The sequence below is a fragment of the Trachurus japonicus genome, chromosome 3 (assembly GCF_045865225.1).
Source record: "Trachurus japonicus isolate A0001 chromosome 3, Traja_1.0".
Taxonomy (NCBI): Eukaryota; Metazoa; Chordata; class Actinopteri; order Carangiformes; family Carangidae; genus Trachurus; species Trachurus japonicus.
Genome location: NC_140909.1, coordinates 2,903,606 through 2,921,238, shown reverse-complemented (window position 1 = coordinate 2,921,238; position 17,633 = coordinate 2,903,606). Strand labels below are relative to the sequence as shown.

General features: G+C 41.7%; 1 protein-coding gene across 1 annotated transcript in view; it reads right to left on the bottom strand.

Annotated features, from left to right (window-relative positions):
* Positions 1-2,004: 2,004 nt before the first annotated feature.
* cdkl5 (cyclin dependent kinase like 5) overlaps positions 2,005-17,633 on the bottom strand; it is an 81,855-nt gene continuing 66,226 nt past the window's right edge. Inside the window, exons 16-21 of the mRNA XM_085805190.1 lie at positions 16,002-16,107; positions 13,256-13,391; positions 9,308-9,413; positions 7,552-7,713; positions 3,758-4,024; positions 2,005-2,425 (exon numbers count right to left, since the gene is read on the bottom strand). Coding sequence (XP_085661316.1) covers positions 2,006-2,425; positions 3,758-4,024; positions 7,552-7,713; positions 9,308-9,413; positions 13,256-13,391; positions 16,002-16,107 — 1,197 coding nt within the window. The 3' untranslated portion in view covers position 2,005. The remainder of the gene's footprint in view (positions 2,426-3,757; positions 4,025-7,551; positions 7,714-9,307; positions 9,414-13,255; positions 13,392-16,001; positions 16,108-17,633) is intronic.

The following is a 17,633-nucleotide window of genomic DNA, read 5'->3' as shown; positions in this document are numbered from 1 at the left end:
CTGTGTCATTTATAGCTTATATCCTTGAATTTAAAACAATAAATAAATATTTAATAAATAATGTTGATATAAATCTTTTTTTTTGTTTGTTTGTTTGTTCTTATCAAATATCAGAGCTTGAAAAACATTTGGAGTTCATACAGTAGTCCACGGCGACGGTCCCGTGTGCTGCAGTAGCGTCCTGTGAGCAGCAGATGGCAGCAGAGACGCCACAGAGTCTCCACCGACCGCCGAGCCCCCCGACGTCCTCACCCGGTTCAGCACAGACACGGTAATGTACAACCGGACCGGTGTTATGCCGAGAAGTGCCTGCTTGCCGAGATCTGCAAGCCGCACAACAAATGTGGAACTGGATCAATCATTACGGGGACGGGGATGCAGTATTCAGCACAGCAGTTTTTGGACCTGCCGAGATTTGCATCCCCTGGCTGTTTTAGCCAAATACACTGCTACGCAATTAATGTTCATATGCATAAACACCCCTAAATACAATGGGTCTCATTCATGAAACGTGAGTAAATCTGTGTGTTGATTTGCACATAAAAGCTCACTCTACTAAAACTCTACTCCGGATTCATGAACGGTGCGGGAAACTCAGATTTGATCGTAAACACGTGTGTAAGATGATGAATCCCAACCCATCGTAAACTAACAACACGCCCCCGGTGGTCAGCAATTAGCATAGATCTCCATACATGAATAGCCATATAAGGAGATCCTGACCACCATATTAGGAGGTAGGTGCATCCTGCTCACCTGCGGCCATGACGCAAACGAGGAAAGAGGGAGAGAGAGAGAGAAAAAGAGAGATCACGGATCAAAGTCATTTTGGGTGAAGTGGAGTCCAGAAAAAATATTTAATTCTCTTCTGTTAGTGGTGGTGTGACTGGGACAGGTCAAAGGCTGGAGGGAAGAAACAGATTTAGTGAATTAAGTGGGCCTATCCTTCGTTGATTAAAGAACCGTTTAAGAAGTAAAGACAGAATAGTTCAATATGAAACATGAAAAAAAAAACACACACAACTACAGAGCTACAGCAGCGACGGGAGGAGGAGGCTCTTCACAGCCTCAGCTGTATAGGAGCATGGTTGTATCAACACATGAAGTTATATAGGTAGGTTATATTGTTACAGAAGCACCAGCCGTCTGTCACAGCTCCATCCAAACCAGTGCCGACTGCGCTGCTGCGCACGGTGAAGTGTGCGTCCACCGAGAGTGTTGCAACACAAAAAAGTGTTTTCCGGTTTTATATCAGATTATTATCACCATTAGATGGATCCTTGACGTGTTTGTGCGTCCGATCCCTAAAACGTCTCTCTCTCCAAATATTTCTAATTGTTTGTCATGTTTAAATTACGTGTTTCAAAGGCATCGGCGTATTTTGAACATGAGAGAGAGTAATACGGATTAAAATTGTAATTTTCAACAGTGACAAGCAGTATTTATTTGCATTCCTACATTTACACAAGCGCTACACACAGTCCGGAGCAGGTGTAGATTTTGTGAGTAGCTACGAAAAAATTAGCACTAAAAGATTGATGAATGCGGAAATCCACGTAAATTTGCGCTGCTCAGGGTTTACACACAAATCCATGCTGCTCACGTTTCATGAATGAGACCCAGTGTACGGTTTAGGTGTTTATACATATGAACATGCATTTCATACATGTAGCAAGTAGTGCAACTGGCTAAAACAGCTAGGGGATGCAAATCTCGGCAGGTCCAAAAACTGCTGTGCCGAACACTGCATCCCCGTCCCCCGTAATGAATGATCCAGTTCCACATTTGTTGTGCGGCGTGCAGTTCTCGGCAAGCAGGCACTTCTCGGCATAACACCGGAACCGGATCGGACCGGACCGGACCGGATCGGACCGGACCGGATCGGACCGCTTCCTGTCTGTCTGTGTGTGAGTGTGAGTCGGTGTCGGTGTGTTTCTGAGTGAAAGAGACTTTCATGTAAACGTTGAACCACAGTCGGAGCGTCAGGATTCTGTCTGTTGTGTCTTCAGAGCGCCGTTTCCTTCAGGTCGTTGAGGTTCGGCATCCTGCTGCGCGACGCCCGGGTGAACGTGGGTCCGTTCTGTCCCGGTTTGATTCCCAGCTGCTCGGGGGTGAACTGTGCGCCCTCGTTGGCTCGCTGCAGCGCCGACACGTGCCAGCTGGACTCGATCTGCCCCGGCAGCGGGTAGCTCGGCTTGCGGCTCTTGGCCTGAGCCGCTGCGGCGGCGTGGCTTCGGGCGTCGCCATGGCTGCGGGGGTCGGGGTAGACGACGCCCGGTTTGGAGCTCGGCTGCTGCTGCTGCTGGGCGGTGGGGGGGAGCGGGGGCTGGAAGCGCAGGTCTGGAGGAGGAGGAGGAGGAGGCCCCTGATTGGACGACGACGGCGAGAGGTGCAGCAGCCGGCGGAGCGACTTCAGCGGTTGGCTCTGACGGGAGGAGAAGAGGAAATACCAACAGGTTTTACAACACAACGTCACAGCGACGGGTCTGAAGCTGCAGCAGAGGAAAACTCTGATTTCTGACTTCATTAAAGGGATACACCAACATTTTTTTTTTTCGTGTCTTGCCTCACTCCCAAGTCCATGACCAGCAGATAGACACCATCCTTTCGACTGTGCGTGCAGTAACAAGGGAGATAGAGCCGTATCGCCCGTAATTAGCTTAGCTCAAACACTGGAAGTGTATAGGTAGTGTTAGCCTGCCTCCACCTAAAGTCGCTAATTAGCTTAGCTCAAACGCTGGAAGTGTATGGGTAGTGTTAGCCTGCCTCCACCTAAAGTCATCAGAGAAACTCTTCAGCAACTCTAAACGGAAACCGGCGGGCCGATCTTGGTCTCAGAGCTGACAAAACTCTCCGGTAAGGCATCTTGAGCGGTCAAATGCCGCTAACGGGACCAGATCGGTCAAAACGGAGGGTTCAAGCAAAGACGCTTTATTTTGGTTCAAGCTAGCTACATCGAGGGTAGGTTAGCTTCCTGTTTCAAAGTAAAAGCACAAATTCTATCGTCATGGTTTTCTGTATGTAAAGGGCAACGGGTGTTTTATTTTGTGAAAGTAACAGGAAGTGCGTTGGTCACAACGGCTAGCTTGAGTAGCGCCGAATTCGTCAGAACAAAATAGTAAACAGCTGGTATTTAGACAAATTAACGACACACTGCTGATCTAAACGGCTACTTTCTCTCCTAAACATGTTTGAAATGTGGATAAAGTGATATATTTACAGAGTTTAGAGCTAAAATGAAATCAGCTTCTGACTGCTGATTTCAGCTCGGGTAGGAGGCAGGCTAACACTACCCATACACTTCCAGTGTTTGAGCTAAGCGACTCTAGGTGGAGGCAGGCTAACACTACCTATACACTTCCAGTGTTTGAGCTAAGCTAATTAGCGACTTTAGGTGGAGGCAGGCTAACACTACCCATACACTTCCAGTGTTTGAGCTAAGCTAATTACGGGCGATACGACTCTATCTCCCTTGTTACTTCACGCACAGTCGAAAGGATGGTGTCTATCTGCTGGTCATGGACTCGGGAGTGAGGCAAGGCATGAAAAAAAAAAAGATGGCCTATCCCTTTAAATCATGGCCCTCCTCTGAGCCTTTCAGTGAACATATCTCCATTAGTTTCTTATATTGGGCTTTTATTATGAAAATCCCACAGGAAGACGGTGTAAAACTCACCCAATACGTGTATTAATGATCAGTTCACAGCGACTTCTGAAATCACATATTTATTTACCTAAAGGATAAACAGACACGAACCTGTGAGTGGGAGTCGACCGGTTTCTCCTGTGGCCAGTCGTTGACTCTCTCTCTCTCCCTCCCTCTCTCCCTCTCCCGCTCCCTCTCCCTCTCTCTTTCCCTCTCCCGCTCCCTCTCTCTCTCCCGGTCGCGGTCCCGGTCCCGACTCTGCTCCCTCTCTCGGTCTCGGTCCCGGGATCTCTCGCGGTTTTTCCTGCGGCTGCCGTGGTGCGACGAGGACTTGGAGCTCCGCTGCAGCGACAGGTGTTCCTGCCCGATGCCGCTGACCTGACGGTGCAGAAACACAAAACACAGGAAGTTAATTCATTATTATTATTATTTAATATATTTACTCTGTTACAGTAAAGGTTCATGTTCATCACATCAGCTCAGATGGAAAGTCCTGGATCTCCATGCACCCGCGTGCAGCCCCACACAAAACACAAGGAGGTGGTGATGGTGGTTAGTGATGATGACGTCATAACGAGTCTCCAGCCTGAAACTACAACACTAATAATCAGTCTCATAATCAGTCTGTTGCTCATTGATCTATTTAATTTCATTCTATTTATTTTTGATATTGCATTACATTGTTTCTGTATTACACCGCGCCCTGACATACACTGCAAAAACTCAAAATCTTTCCAAGAATATTTGTCTTATTTCTTGTCAAAATGTCTCATTTCTAGTCAAAACTAATCTCTTTCCACTTAAAATAAGACTCATCACCTAAACTGTAACTTGTTTTTAGATCATTTTCACTTGTTTAAAACAAATTTTCACTTGAAATAAGTAGAAAAATCTGCCAGTGAAAGCAAGTTTTTTGTGCTCGTAATAAGAAAGAAAAACTTGCTCCACTATCAGATTTTTCTACTTATTTCAAGTGAAAATCTGCTTGAAAAAAGTAAAAAAGTGTCTAAAAACAAGCTACTTTTTTAAATGTGATGAGTTTTATTTTAAGTGTAATGAGATTTGTTTTGACTAGAAATGACATTTTGACTAGAGATAAGACAAAATATTCTTGGTAAGATTTTGAGTTTTTGCAGTGTACTGTAGAGCGATGCGACAGCGACGTGAGCGATGTCGCCCAACCCTGAAAAACTCGCTGCTTGCTCTGTCTCTATCTGGACGACATTTTGCTATCTCGCGGCGGTGTCCCGCCCCTAAACGCTTCTTATTGGTTGAAAAGTTCACGCTGCTTCCTGTTGACAAGCTAGTTATCAGAGAGAGGAGAATATGAGAGAAATAAAATAAAAATAAAAAATACTCCAAGATGTCAAAAACGGCAAACAAGAAATGTCAGGGATCTAAAAATAGCACCAGAAGTTTGTTTACATCCCTCGATAATTTGATTGGTTTGGATTCTGAACCAATAGAAAATACTCGCTCGCTGTATGTCAGGATGCACTGTTATAATTTCTCTTATGTAAGTGTCTTTGAGCACTTGTAAAAATATAAATAAAATTATTATTATTATTATTTTTTGATCAAAAATTAACAATTAAATTAATTTGACATCTTCATGTTGTCTGATAAACAGACTCAATGAAAGATCCATAATAATAAATAATGAAGTACACGGTAACAAGTCACAAGTCATGTAGTTAACGATCACAATTACTCTGGAGCTTTTTAATTAAGGTAAAAATGTAGCATAGCCACGGGAGAAATCCTGCTTAGTTCCTCTTTAAATTCTATTTTTAATATAATGAGTTAACCAGATAAAGTGCTACAGAGCTGCTGCTACATGGATTTTTAATCATCTTTAACTGATCTAACTGTGTGTAGAAGTTGTGCTAAACTAAGCTAAGATGAGATTTATGTATTTATTTTAATGTTAATTTAACAGGGATGATACGTACAACATGCCACAGGAAATGTGAACATGTGAACATGTGATGCATATAAGACGTCCAGCTTCAGCTAATGGTCAGTCTTTGTCTCTGGTCAGGCTTTAGAATAGAATAACATACTGAATACAATAAAACATGCAATGATACAAATACAGTCAATAATACAATAAGTACCATGAATAAATAAACACAGGTGCAGTTGTAAATTACAGATTAAAACACAAGTTAAATTTAACATTAACACTGGTAAAGTGCTGTTGTATTGACAATGACTTGGGAGAAATTAATTAATTGATTAATTAACCGTCAGATGCTCCCTCAATTTTTACCACATCCATGACCCCTGGACAAAATGTAGACATTGTTGTTTTAGCTGCAAAAACACATGATTTCTCTATTACTATGTTTTTATTTTATTATTTTTTATTCCTGTCTATAATTCTAAAGGTTTTTACAATGATAGATCATTCATACAACATTTTATTCCAAAAATCAGGGCGAAATTTGATTTTTTTGGGGGGCTGGTGACAGTATTTTCTCATTTACAGAGTGATAAAAAGAGATATCCAAAATCCCCTCTGTGAAAACTTCTGACTCTAATATGCCAACAAAATAAAACAAGAATTTTGAAAGTGGCTTTATCCATTGTTCAGATTTCGGTTCTGGAAATATATGCAAATTAGCGCATATTTCATTAGATATTGCCTCATTTACATATGTAAACATAAAATTTGCCAAAACTTGTAATACAAAAAAATATTTGTCTTAATGTGAGTGATAAACTTGGGAAGTTTCATGGTGATACCTGTTAGTTACATTATTTTTTTTACCTTAAAATACATTAAAAAACCCATAGGCGGAGTTGGACACTGTTGTCCAGCGAAGGGTCATGGATGTTGTTACTGTAAAATGCATTACACATCCAAAAAATGGACTTTCATTCTGAAATTCGGGACATCCAGAGTTTACCCAAAGATACACCTCCTCGCCAAAGATCAGCCCCCAGTGACCTTTCATTGGACCTGGGGGGGAGTTGGGAAAGTATAAGCAGTTGTAGCTTCCTCTTCAATGTACAGGTAGAAATGTTATAAACTTTGGTCTTATTATGCATCACAAGGTGCGTGTGTGTTGGTTTGTGTGTTGATGAATGTGTTGACCTTCATGTGACACGGTGATTCATTTAAAAACAGGATGAGCATCGATGCAGCATGGAGGCGACTGGATCGGACGGACGTTACATCACAGCAAGACAGATTGAATGAACGCACACACACACAGCGTGCACTTATCAGACTCATCAGACCTACAGCTCTGGAAAAAATTAAGAGACCACTCCCAAAATGATCAGTTTCTCTAGTTTTACTATTTATAGGTATGTGTTTGAGTATAATTAAATTTTTTTTTTGTTTGTTTTATTCTATCAACTACCGACATTTCTCCCAAAATTGAAAAAAAAAAAAAATGTCATTTAGAGCTTTTATAGGCTGAAAATGACTAAACTAGTCTAAATAACAAAAAAATCAAGTCTTTTCAGACCTTGAATAATAATAATAATAATGCAAAGAAAACATGTTCATATTTATTCCTTAACAACACAGCAAGAATATTTTAACTCAGGAAGAGTTTATAAATCAGTTTTTGTGGGTCATGACCTCATCAGAGTCTCATTAAGGAGAAGGAGTTGTGTTTGTGTTGGTGTTTAAAAAAGAAAAGAAAAGAATGACTGTCGTACATGTAGAGATGCTTTTAAGAAACATTTGTGAAAGTGGTCTCTTTATTTTTTTTCCAGAGCTGTATTTGAAATCCTTCCAGTGTCTCAGTCGATCAATCAATCAATCGATCGATCAATGAGTCAATGACGGCGCTGGGTGAGGATTTCAAAGCAGCTGGTGGTGTGTGTGTGTGTGTGTGTGTGTGAGTGCAGAGTGCGTGGACATGCAGCCGTGTTAGAGGTTAGATTACTGGTGAGGCCGGGTAGGGCGCGGGTTGCTGGTGTTGTACCATGGGCGACGCCACTACAGGCAGGACTTTGACTGCTGCGTTGTGCTTTAAGCTATTCTTAGAGCTAAAGAGGGGGAAAAGACTTTTCCTGATACTCGGGTTTCTCCCGTCCTCCACGTCCGTCTGCGGAGCAAAAAAAAAGATGCACAGCCACAACTCTGAACACACAGGAGAACACAACAACAACTGCTGCTGCAAACCTGCAAACCTCCGCTGGTTCAAGAAAAACACTTCACAGTAGATACAAGAAGAAGAAGAAGAAGACTGTTAAATAAACAGGGAACACATCTTAAAGGGATACGCCAACATTGTTTTTTTTGTGTCTTGCCTCACTCCCGAGTCCATGACCAGCAGATAGACACCATCCTTTCGACTGTGCGTGCAGTAACAAGGGAGATAGAGCCGTATCGCCCGTAAGTAGCTTAGCTCAAACGCTGGAAGTGTATGGGTAGTGTTAGCCTGCCTCCACCTAAAGTCGCTAATTAGCTTAGCTCAAACACTGGAAGTGTATAGGTAGTGTTAGCCTGCCTCCACCTAAAGTCGCTAATTAGCTTAGCTCAAACACTGGAAGTGTATGGGTAGTGTTAGCCTGCCCCCACCTAAAGTCACTAATTAGCTTAGCTCAAACACTGGAAGTGTATGGGTAGTGTTAGCCTACCTCCACCTAAAGTCGCTAATTAGCTTAGCTCAAACACTGGAAGTGTATGGGTAGTGTTAGCCTGCCCCCACCTAAAGTCACTAATTAGCTTAGCTCAAACACTGGAAGTGTATGGGTAGTGTTAGCCTGCCTCCACCTAAAGTCGCTAATTAGCAATGAGCAATTAGCAATTCAAGCAGAGACGCTTTATTTTGGTTCAAGCTAGCTACATCGAGGGTAGGTTAGCTTCCTATTTCAAAGTAAAAGCACAAATTCTATCGTCATGGTTTTCTGTATGTAAAGGGCAACGGGTGTTTTATTTTGTGAAAGTAACCGGAAGTGTGTTGGTCACAACGGCTAGCTTGAGTAGCGCCGAATTCGTCCGAACAAAATTGTAAACAGCTGGTATTTAGACAAATGAACGACACACTGCTGATCTAAACGGCTACTTTCTCGCCTAAACATGTTTGAAATGTGGATAAAGTGATATATTTACAGAGTTTAGAGCTAAAATGAAATCAGCTTCTGACTGCTGATTTCAGCTCAGGTAGGAGGCAGGCTAACACTACCCATACACTTCCAGTGTTTGAGCTAAGCTAATTAGCGACTTTAGGTGGAGGCAGGCTAACACTACCCATACACTTCCAGTGTTTGAGCTAAGCTAATTAGCGACTTTAGGTGGAGGCAGGCTAACACTACCCATACACTTCCAGCTTTGAGCTAAGCTAATTATGGGCGATACGGCTCTATCTCCCTTGTTACTGCACGCACAGTGGAAAGGATGGTGTCTATCTGCTGGTCATGGACTCGGGAGTGAGGCAAGACACGGAAAAAAAAATGTTGGCGTATCCCTTTAAATGAACCATGAAGATGAAGGTGTTATTTTTATTATTAGTTACATTAGAGTTACCCTTTAGCATGTTTATGATTAATATCAGCAGCTGTTGAATGTAAAACACCAGAAGGAGAATCATCACCATCATCGTCGTCTACTACATGCTCTGATACTAAGACACGGTGAGTGTTTCTAGATGCTCTGGAAGATGAGATGACGGGTGACGACTTGTTGTGTGATCTTACTATTTGTGTCTTCTTCTTTTTCTTTTTAATGGCTCTGAAGAAGCCTTGTTTCTCCTTCTCTTTGGCGGGCTCTGGAGGATTCATGACCATCGCTTCTGCAGCAGTCCTGCACGGAGAGTCGGTCACATGACTCAGGTTTGTACTGTAGTATTATAGACTGTGACTTCCCTTCATGTTGTGCAACCAAGTAGAAAATGTCATGAAGAGAAAACATGATGCATGGTGAAAAAAAAGAAAAGAAAAAAAGATTCTGGTCCTGAAATAAACACTAGTCTGGTCTCTAACCCTCCTCTCCTCCATGTGCATCATTTGTTTCCAACAACGAAGCCGGTGAGAAATCAATCCATGGAGCAGTGGATAAGGTTATTTATCATCTACCATGTTATAGTCTACTTGCCAACAATGAGTACCCGGAAATGTTGAGTATAGTATGGGTCCCCAGCATTCAGAAACTGCCGGATGCTAACTTGTATATAGTGAACAATTAGCATAATTGACATAATTAGCATACATTAGCATAATTGCCTATATGGGCAATATTTCAACAGCTGCTTGGCTGATCTGGGCAATATTAGTGTGGTTTTAGGGGTTATTGATGATGCTGAATCCATTTCTGATATTTTCAAAATTCAAAATGGCTGTCTAAACCGGAAGTGACCAGATTTTGAAATCCATCAAAATCGGCCCACTGGCGGTTAAAATCTGGTCACTTCCGGTTTAGACAGCCATTTTGAATTTTGAAAATGTCAGAAATGGATTCAGCATCATCAATAACCCCTAAAACCACTCCAGTATTACCCAGATCAGCCAAGTCAATTTTGTTGAAATATTGCCCATATAGGAAATTATGCTAATTTATGCTAATTATGTATATGCTAATTGCCCAATATATATAAGTTAGCATCCGGCAGTTTCTGAATACTGGGGACCCATACTATCTATTTCTAACATAAAACTTTGGGGTACTCAACATTTCTGGGTTCACAATGGGGCCCTATGGGCTGGAAAGTAGACTATTACCATGTGTATATCTGTGTAGTCTTATCTGTCATCAACCAGAGATTACGGGTTACGGGTCAGCGCGTTATGTTTGTGTGGCGGCGTCGCCATGGAGACGAGAGCTGGGGCACCGGGTCGGAGGCTCTGATCTTACAAGGTTGGTTTTCAGCCAAAGGACGCTCCATTCTCCCTGGAACTAGTTACAAGTCAATACAAGTCACACAAGTCGAGTTAAGGTGGAAATACTAAAGAGTTAAGGTGGAAATCCTACAGAGTTCCTCTATAATAGATTTTCTGGTCAGATAATAAACACAAATGTGACAATAAACTTCTCCCTCGTTCCTTCATCAGTCCAACAACGTTCAGTTTTTTTTTTTTTTTTTAAAGTATATTTTTTTGGGCTTTTATGCCTTTTATAGATAGTACAGTTGAGACAGACAGGAAACGGGGAGGCAGAGAGAGGGGGGATGACATGCAGCAAATGGCGCCCGACGCGGGACTCGAACCGGGGCCGACCGCAGCGAGGACTGTGCCTCTATACATGGGGCCCCCGCTCTAACCACTACGCCACGCGACGCCCCATAACAACGTTCAGTTTAATTAAGGCACAAAGTGAGGTCCGGGGTTCAAGGGGGTCTTCAACTTTTTCTCAAAATTTTATGACCTTTTCTAGAATTTTTTTTCTTTAATTTTACCATTTTTTTTCTAGAAATGTTTTAACTTTTTTTTTTTTTTTAGAATTTTTTTAAAACTTTTTTTTACTAGAAATATCTCAACCTTTTTTTCTAGAAATTTTACCACTTTCTAGAAGTTTTTTTTAAAACTTTTTTGGGAGAAATCTTTACCATTTTTTTTCTAGAAATTTTGTGACTTTTTTGGGAGAAATTTTACCCATTTTTTTTTCTAGAAATTTTAAACTTTTTTTTCTTTTTTTTGTAGAATTGTTTTTATTTTTACCTGTTTTGTCAGTTTACCCGTTGACTTCAATTTAACCTTCCTCTTTCAGCTTTCTGCTGCCATCTCTTGTGTTAGGGTCGTTTTTTTTTTTTTTTCGGTCGGTTTCGGTTATTTATCATCCCATTTGTTTCTCGTCTCTTGGTTACGTTGTTATGCTTCTTTATCCATGAAAAGGTTGGTTTTGCACTTATGATTTCAGTTTTAACTCTCATTATTGTTTCTTATTGTTATTACCAGGTTGAAACCGACCCTAACAACACAAATGTCACAATTTTACCCAGAGCATTTTTAGAATTTTGTGAAAAAAATGTTTTATTTTATTTTGTTTAAATAGAGGTTCCTGACAAAGTAAAAAAAAACCTTGATGCAATAAACAAATGTATGTGGTACTTTTATGCACTAAAAACCTAAAAATGGGTCAGTGGCGACCTGAACACAAGTGGGAGGTTAAACTTAAACTTTGAGCTCTAAGTCAGATAATAATGATTCAAGTCAACTAAAGCAACGAGCCACATGACAGCGTGTGTTGCTTCATGTAACCTCAGTCATTCAGTCGCTGGGATGTTTCCTGTGCGACTAGGGGTGTGACGAGATCTCGTCCCACGAGAACTCGCGAGATTAAACTCAACAATATTTCTTGTCGCGTTAAAAATCTGTCTCGCGAGATTTTATTTTATTTTTTTTATGTTAAAAAATGTAAAGCAGGGTTTCCACTACCAGTTACCATTACTTTGCACTAGAGGCTGACACGGGAGTGTTTTTTCAATCCCGCCCCGTCCCGCTCCCGCAAAAAAAATCCCGTCCCGTCCCGGTCCCGTGACAAAGTTAAAAAAAAATCCTGTCCCGTTCAAATCCCGAATAAATCACTCCCGATCCCGTCCTGTTCCCGATTTTTTCTATGAACACAGTCATCATAGATCCCCCCTCCCCTCTCTCTCCCTCAGCGCACTGCAGGCTGAATGACAGACAAAACAAGACGGTAGATGTGGCGTCAACACATCTACCGTCTTGTTTTGTTATTTCAATTAGTGATAATGAACGCCCTCCTCGTCCTTTCTCTCTCCCTCTCTCTCTTTTTCTTTCTTTATTTTTTGCTTGTCTGCATCAGCTGTTTAATGCGAGGTGGAGATTACGCCGCCGCATCAGCTGACTCCTCTGGCCGAAAACGTTTCCCTACCGGTATGTTGATTTAGGTACACCGCTACGTAGCCACGACAGTGATCACTGAGGGTGTGCAGTGTGCATCAGTCCACACACTTAAAACTTTTGGACCGTTTTGAGCGAAACCATCCTGGCTTGTGCTTCTTTGAATGTCGCGCTTTGACTCCCGGTCCCGTTCACTCCCGTTTACATTTTTTCCCGTCACGTCCCGATCACGTGATTCAAAATAAATTGACTCCCGAATCACGGGATTCCCGCGGGAATCCCGTGTCCCGCGGGAATCCCGATAAAATGTCAGCCTCTACTTTGCACCCCTTTCCACTACACAATTATAACTCTACTCGACTTGGTTTCGGTGCTGCCACTGCTTAAAAAAATCCTAGAGGAAACACTGCACATAATATTGTTTGCACTTGAAAAAAAGAAATTAATATTAAATTTTATTTAATTTATTTTAACTTTTATAAATTTTAGTTTTAGTTTCAATTTGTGGAAGAAGAAATGTATTTAAAGCTCATGCTTACATCATGCATGTAAATAGTTACAATAAAACATTTCAAAATGCATGTGCAACTCGGTAAAATAAAAGTCTGTTGGTCCAGTCATATATGTAGTGTATCGTCACACCCCTAGGGTCGACTGGTGACGACAGCTGATGTGAGTTGTAGACAAAGTGTTTAATAGTTATAGAAACTGTCTGATGATGTGAGAGAGCAGAGAGCGATTCACACTTCCTGCTCCCTGGTGCAGAAGGAGAAGTTGCATCGTTGCCTGAAGGTACACATCATCACGCCATGCAGCTAAAACAACAAAACTAAGACGGACTCTCACCAGTCGAAAGCAGTCTGGCGTTTGGAGTGGTTCGCCATGGCAACAGGATCTCCAGGTACAACGGGTACGACCGGCCCACGACCCTGACCGACGCCGTCATGGAAGGAGGAGGAGTTATCTGGTCTGGGTGACGGGACTGGAGACAAACAGGGAGAGGAAATGATTTACAGTTTATTATTATTAGTTTATTATTATTCTATAGATAGATAGATAGATAGATAGATATACTTTATTGATCCCAAGCTGGGAAATTACAGTGCAGCAGCAGCATCACACAGACACACAGTGACGATAACAACATATAGTGTAAGAATATAAAGACTAAGAATATAAAGAACAAACTATACATAAAATAGCAACAGCAAATAAAATAAAATGTGATGTACAAAAGTATATACAACAACAAATTGGCAGCGTTGACTTTAGTGCAAAGTAGAAAATGTGCAATGTGTGTAACTGTGTGTAGAAGAATAAAGTGCGTAGTGACAATAAGTTACGACCAGAGTTTTTCAGCTGTTGTTCTACAGTGTGATGGCATGTGGCAGGAAAGATTTCCTGTATCTGTCCCTTCGACAGCGGAGCTGGAGCAGCCTGTGGGAGAAGCTGCTCCGCTGTCAATAGCTTTAACTTTAGACTTTTAGTCTGTTTAAACCTAAATCCACTTCCTGTTGCCTTTTAACGAATTAACGTGGAGCTACTTGAGAACATAACAGCCTAATTAATCAGAGAAAATACAGAGCTGTTTACTTTTATCTCAGACTTTAACTGTGCCATATTTTTCCCTCTGACTTCTGCTCATTTGTTTTTTATTACATTAGAGGCTGTATCTTTTCTTAGTTTTTTTTTTACTCGTGCCAGTCGTGAAGTTTTATGCTGTTTGGACGGCCAATAAACCACTTTACTCCAGACTGAAAGCAGGTTGTTATTGGTCCCTGCCTGGAGGATCAATGCTGCTGAATGTTTCACCAGCAGACGTTTCTGTGTTTTATCGAGACGTCGCGACAATCGTTCAGTTGGACTGTCGTTAAATTCAGTCGTTCACTCCCTCCTGAGAATGAGGCGTGAAAATAAAATTTGATGATGCTCAGACTTTTCCTTGAGTGCCAACACAAAGTCAGTTTAATTTGTCTGGTAGTTTAGTTTATGATAAAATATCTACAGAACCCCTGTATAAAAGGTGTATATACGTATATGTATATACAACATATATATATATATAAAAACCATTGCTGTGATTTAAAAAATTGGATAAAAATTGTTGATTTGTACGACAGAGTATTAGGGCCACATTGAGAAAAACAAAACAAAAAAAAACACAGACTTCGAGAATAAAGTCGTAAATTTACGAGAATAAAATCGTAAATTTACAACTTTATTCTCGAAGTTTGTGATTTTTTTATTTGTCAATGTGGCCCTAATACTCCGTCGTAGATTTACGAACTTTTAGTTAAAATAAAATGTGTTATGTTGTTTAAAAATTAATATGAACTTGTTTTCTTTTGCATTATTCGAGGTCTAAAAACAATCAAACTTTTTTTTTTGTTATTTTGACCAGTTGTCATTTTCAATAAAACAAACGTGTTCATTTTATTCAAACACATACTTATAAATAGTAAAACCAGAGAAACTGATCATTTTGAAGTGGTTTATAGTAGGGGTGTAACGGTATATGTATTTGTCCCGTGCCGTCACGGTACGGGGGTCACGGTTCGGTGCACACAGTCACACGACGAATACGTCTGAATGAATATTAAAAAAAAAAAAAAAAAAAGTCGAGTCCTCACTCGAATCCAGGTGGCGGTAATGAGCCTCGAAGCTGCCTGCAGCCGTCATAACAGACGAAGAAGAGAAGTGATGAGAGAGTGAAGTTAGAGGAGGAGAGCTGTCTGCTTCATTCATGTCACCGTGTGGCTTCTCAATGAAACAAACGGCGGCGGCGGCTCGCGCGACTGGTCCACCGGACAAAGTCCGTCGGCGATGTTTCACGGATGCGCGGTGCGTCGCTAGAAACGTATCAAACACGTAGCGCATGTTCAACCCGATATGTCAATCACTGGTGCAAGTAAAAAGACAAGTTGTGTGCAACAACTTATCCCGCAGCTTTTAAGCCTCTTGACATGAACACAGACAGGTGAGGAGAAAAGGAGACCGCACACTATTATAATCAGACACATTTTGTCTGATGAAGGGCTGACGCCTGAAACGTGTGAGTGACATTAAACTGTCACGGGAGCTTTTAACTAGTGTGCGGTCTCCTGTTTCCTTACCTGTGTCTTTCTTGGTGGTCCAGCACCTAGTCTTCAGTTTTTTGGGGGATGTGCGTGTAGCTGCCTAATATGTTTTATGAACACAGGCAGGACCAGAAACATCACCAAAGTAACTGCTAGTCTAATTTAACTGTGTAAACCAACATTGATGTCAGTTTATTGTTTTGTTTTTTTAATAATATTTTTTTAATAATAATAATAATTTAATAATTCGAATAATAGTTGCCAGTTGTCAAGTGCACGTTTTTTTCCCTCTATAATGAATGAATGGCATTATAACACTCCTAATGCACTTGTTTTATTTTGTATTCTTTTTTCTTTTTACTTCTATAACACAAGACAGATTTTAGTTTTACATTCAATTAGTGTCTGTTGTACCGAAACCGTACCGAACTGTGACCCCTGAACCGAGGTACGTACCGAACCGTGACTTTTGTGTACCGTTACACCCCTAGTTTATAGTGATGTGTGCTCCTCACCTCTGTAAAAACTTCCCACTCTCCGAGGCATCGACTCGGTGAAGATCATCCTGTTCTCCTTGGAGGAACCTCCATCTTCACCATGAGGGTCGTGATACATACCAACCTAAACACACACACACACACACACACACACACACACACGGACACAGGAGCACACAGGGTTCCTCAGTCTCCTCATCCGTTGTGACTGATAATCCCATTTAAAGGGACACGCCAACATTTTTTTTTTCCGTGTCTTGCCTCACTCCCGAGTCCATGACCAGCAGATAGACACCATCCTTTCGACTGTGCGTGCAGTAACAAGGGAGATAGAGCCGTAGCGCCCGTAATTAGCTTAGCTGGGTAGTGTTAGCCTGCCTCCTACCCGAGCTGAAATCAGCAGTCAGAAGCTGATTTCATTTTAGCTCTAACTCTGTAAATATATCACTTTATCCACATTTCAACATGTTTAGGTGAGAAAGTAGCCGTTTAGATCAGCAGTGTGTCGTTAATTTGTCTAAATACCAGCTGTTTACAATTTTGTTCAGATGAATTTGGCGCTACTCAAGCTAGCCGTTGTGACCAACGCACTTCCGGTTACTTTCACAAAATAAAACACCCGTTGCCCTTTACATACAGAAGTGCTTTTACTTTGAAATAGGAAGCTAACCTACCCTCGATGTAGCTAGCTTGAACCAAAATAAAGCGTCTTTGCTTGAACCCTCCGTTTTGACCGATCTCGTCCCGTTAGCGGCATTTGACCGCTCAAGATGCCTTACCGAAGAGTTTTGTCAGCTCTGAGACGAAGATCAGTCCGCCGGTTTCCATTTAGAGTTGCTGAAGAGTTTCTCTGATGACTTTAGGTGGAGGCAGGCTAACACTACCCATACACTTCCAGTGTTTGAGCTAAGCTAATTAGCGACTTTAGGTGGAGGCAGGCTAACACTACCCACACACTTCCAGTGTTTGAGCTAAGCTAATTAGTGACTTTAGGTGGAGGCAGGCTAACACTACCTATACACTTCCAGTGTTTGAGCTAAGCTAATTAGCGACTTTAGGTGGAGGCAGGCTAACACTACCTATACACTTCCAGCGTTTGAGCTAAGCTAATTAGCGACTTTAGGTGGAGGCAGGCTAACACTACCCATACACTTCCAGCGTTTGAGCTAAGCTAATTAGCGACTTTAGGTGGAGGCAGGCTAACACTACCCATACACTTCCAGCGTTTGAGCTAAGCTTTTAGCGACTTTAGGTGGAGGCAGGCTAACACTACCCATACACTTCCAGCGTTTGAGCTAAGCTAATTAGAGACTTTAGGTGGAGGCAGGCTAACACTACCCATACACTTCCAGCGTTTGAGCTAAGCTAATTAGCGACTTTAGGTGGAGGCAGGCTAACACTACCCATACACTTCCAGTGTTTGAGCTAAGCTAATTAGCGACTTTAGGTGGAGGCAGGCTAACACTACCTATACACTTCCAGCGTTTGAGCTAAGCTAATTAGCGGTGCGCCAGCTCTGCCCGTATCTCCCTTGTTACTGCACGCACAGTCGAAAGGATGGTGTCTATCTGCTTGTCAACGACTCGGGAGTGAGGCAAGACACGAAAAAGATAAGAAAGTTGGCGTATCCCTTTAATCTCACTTCATCAC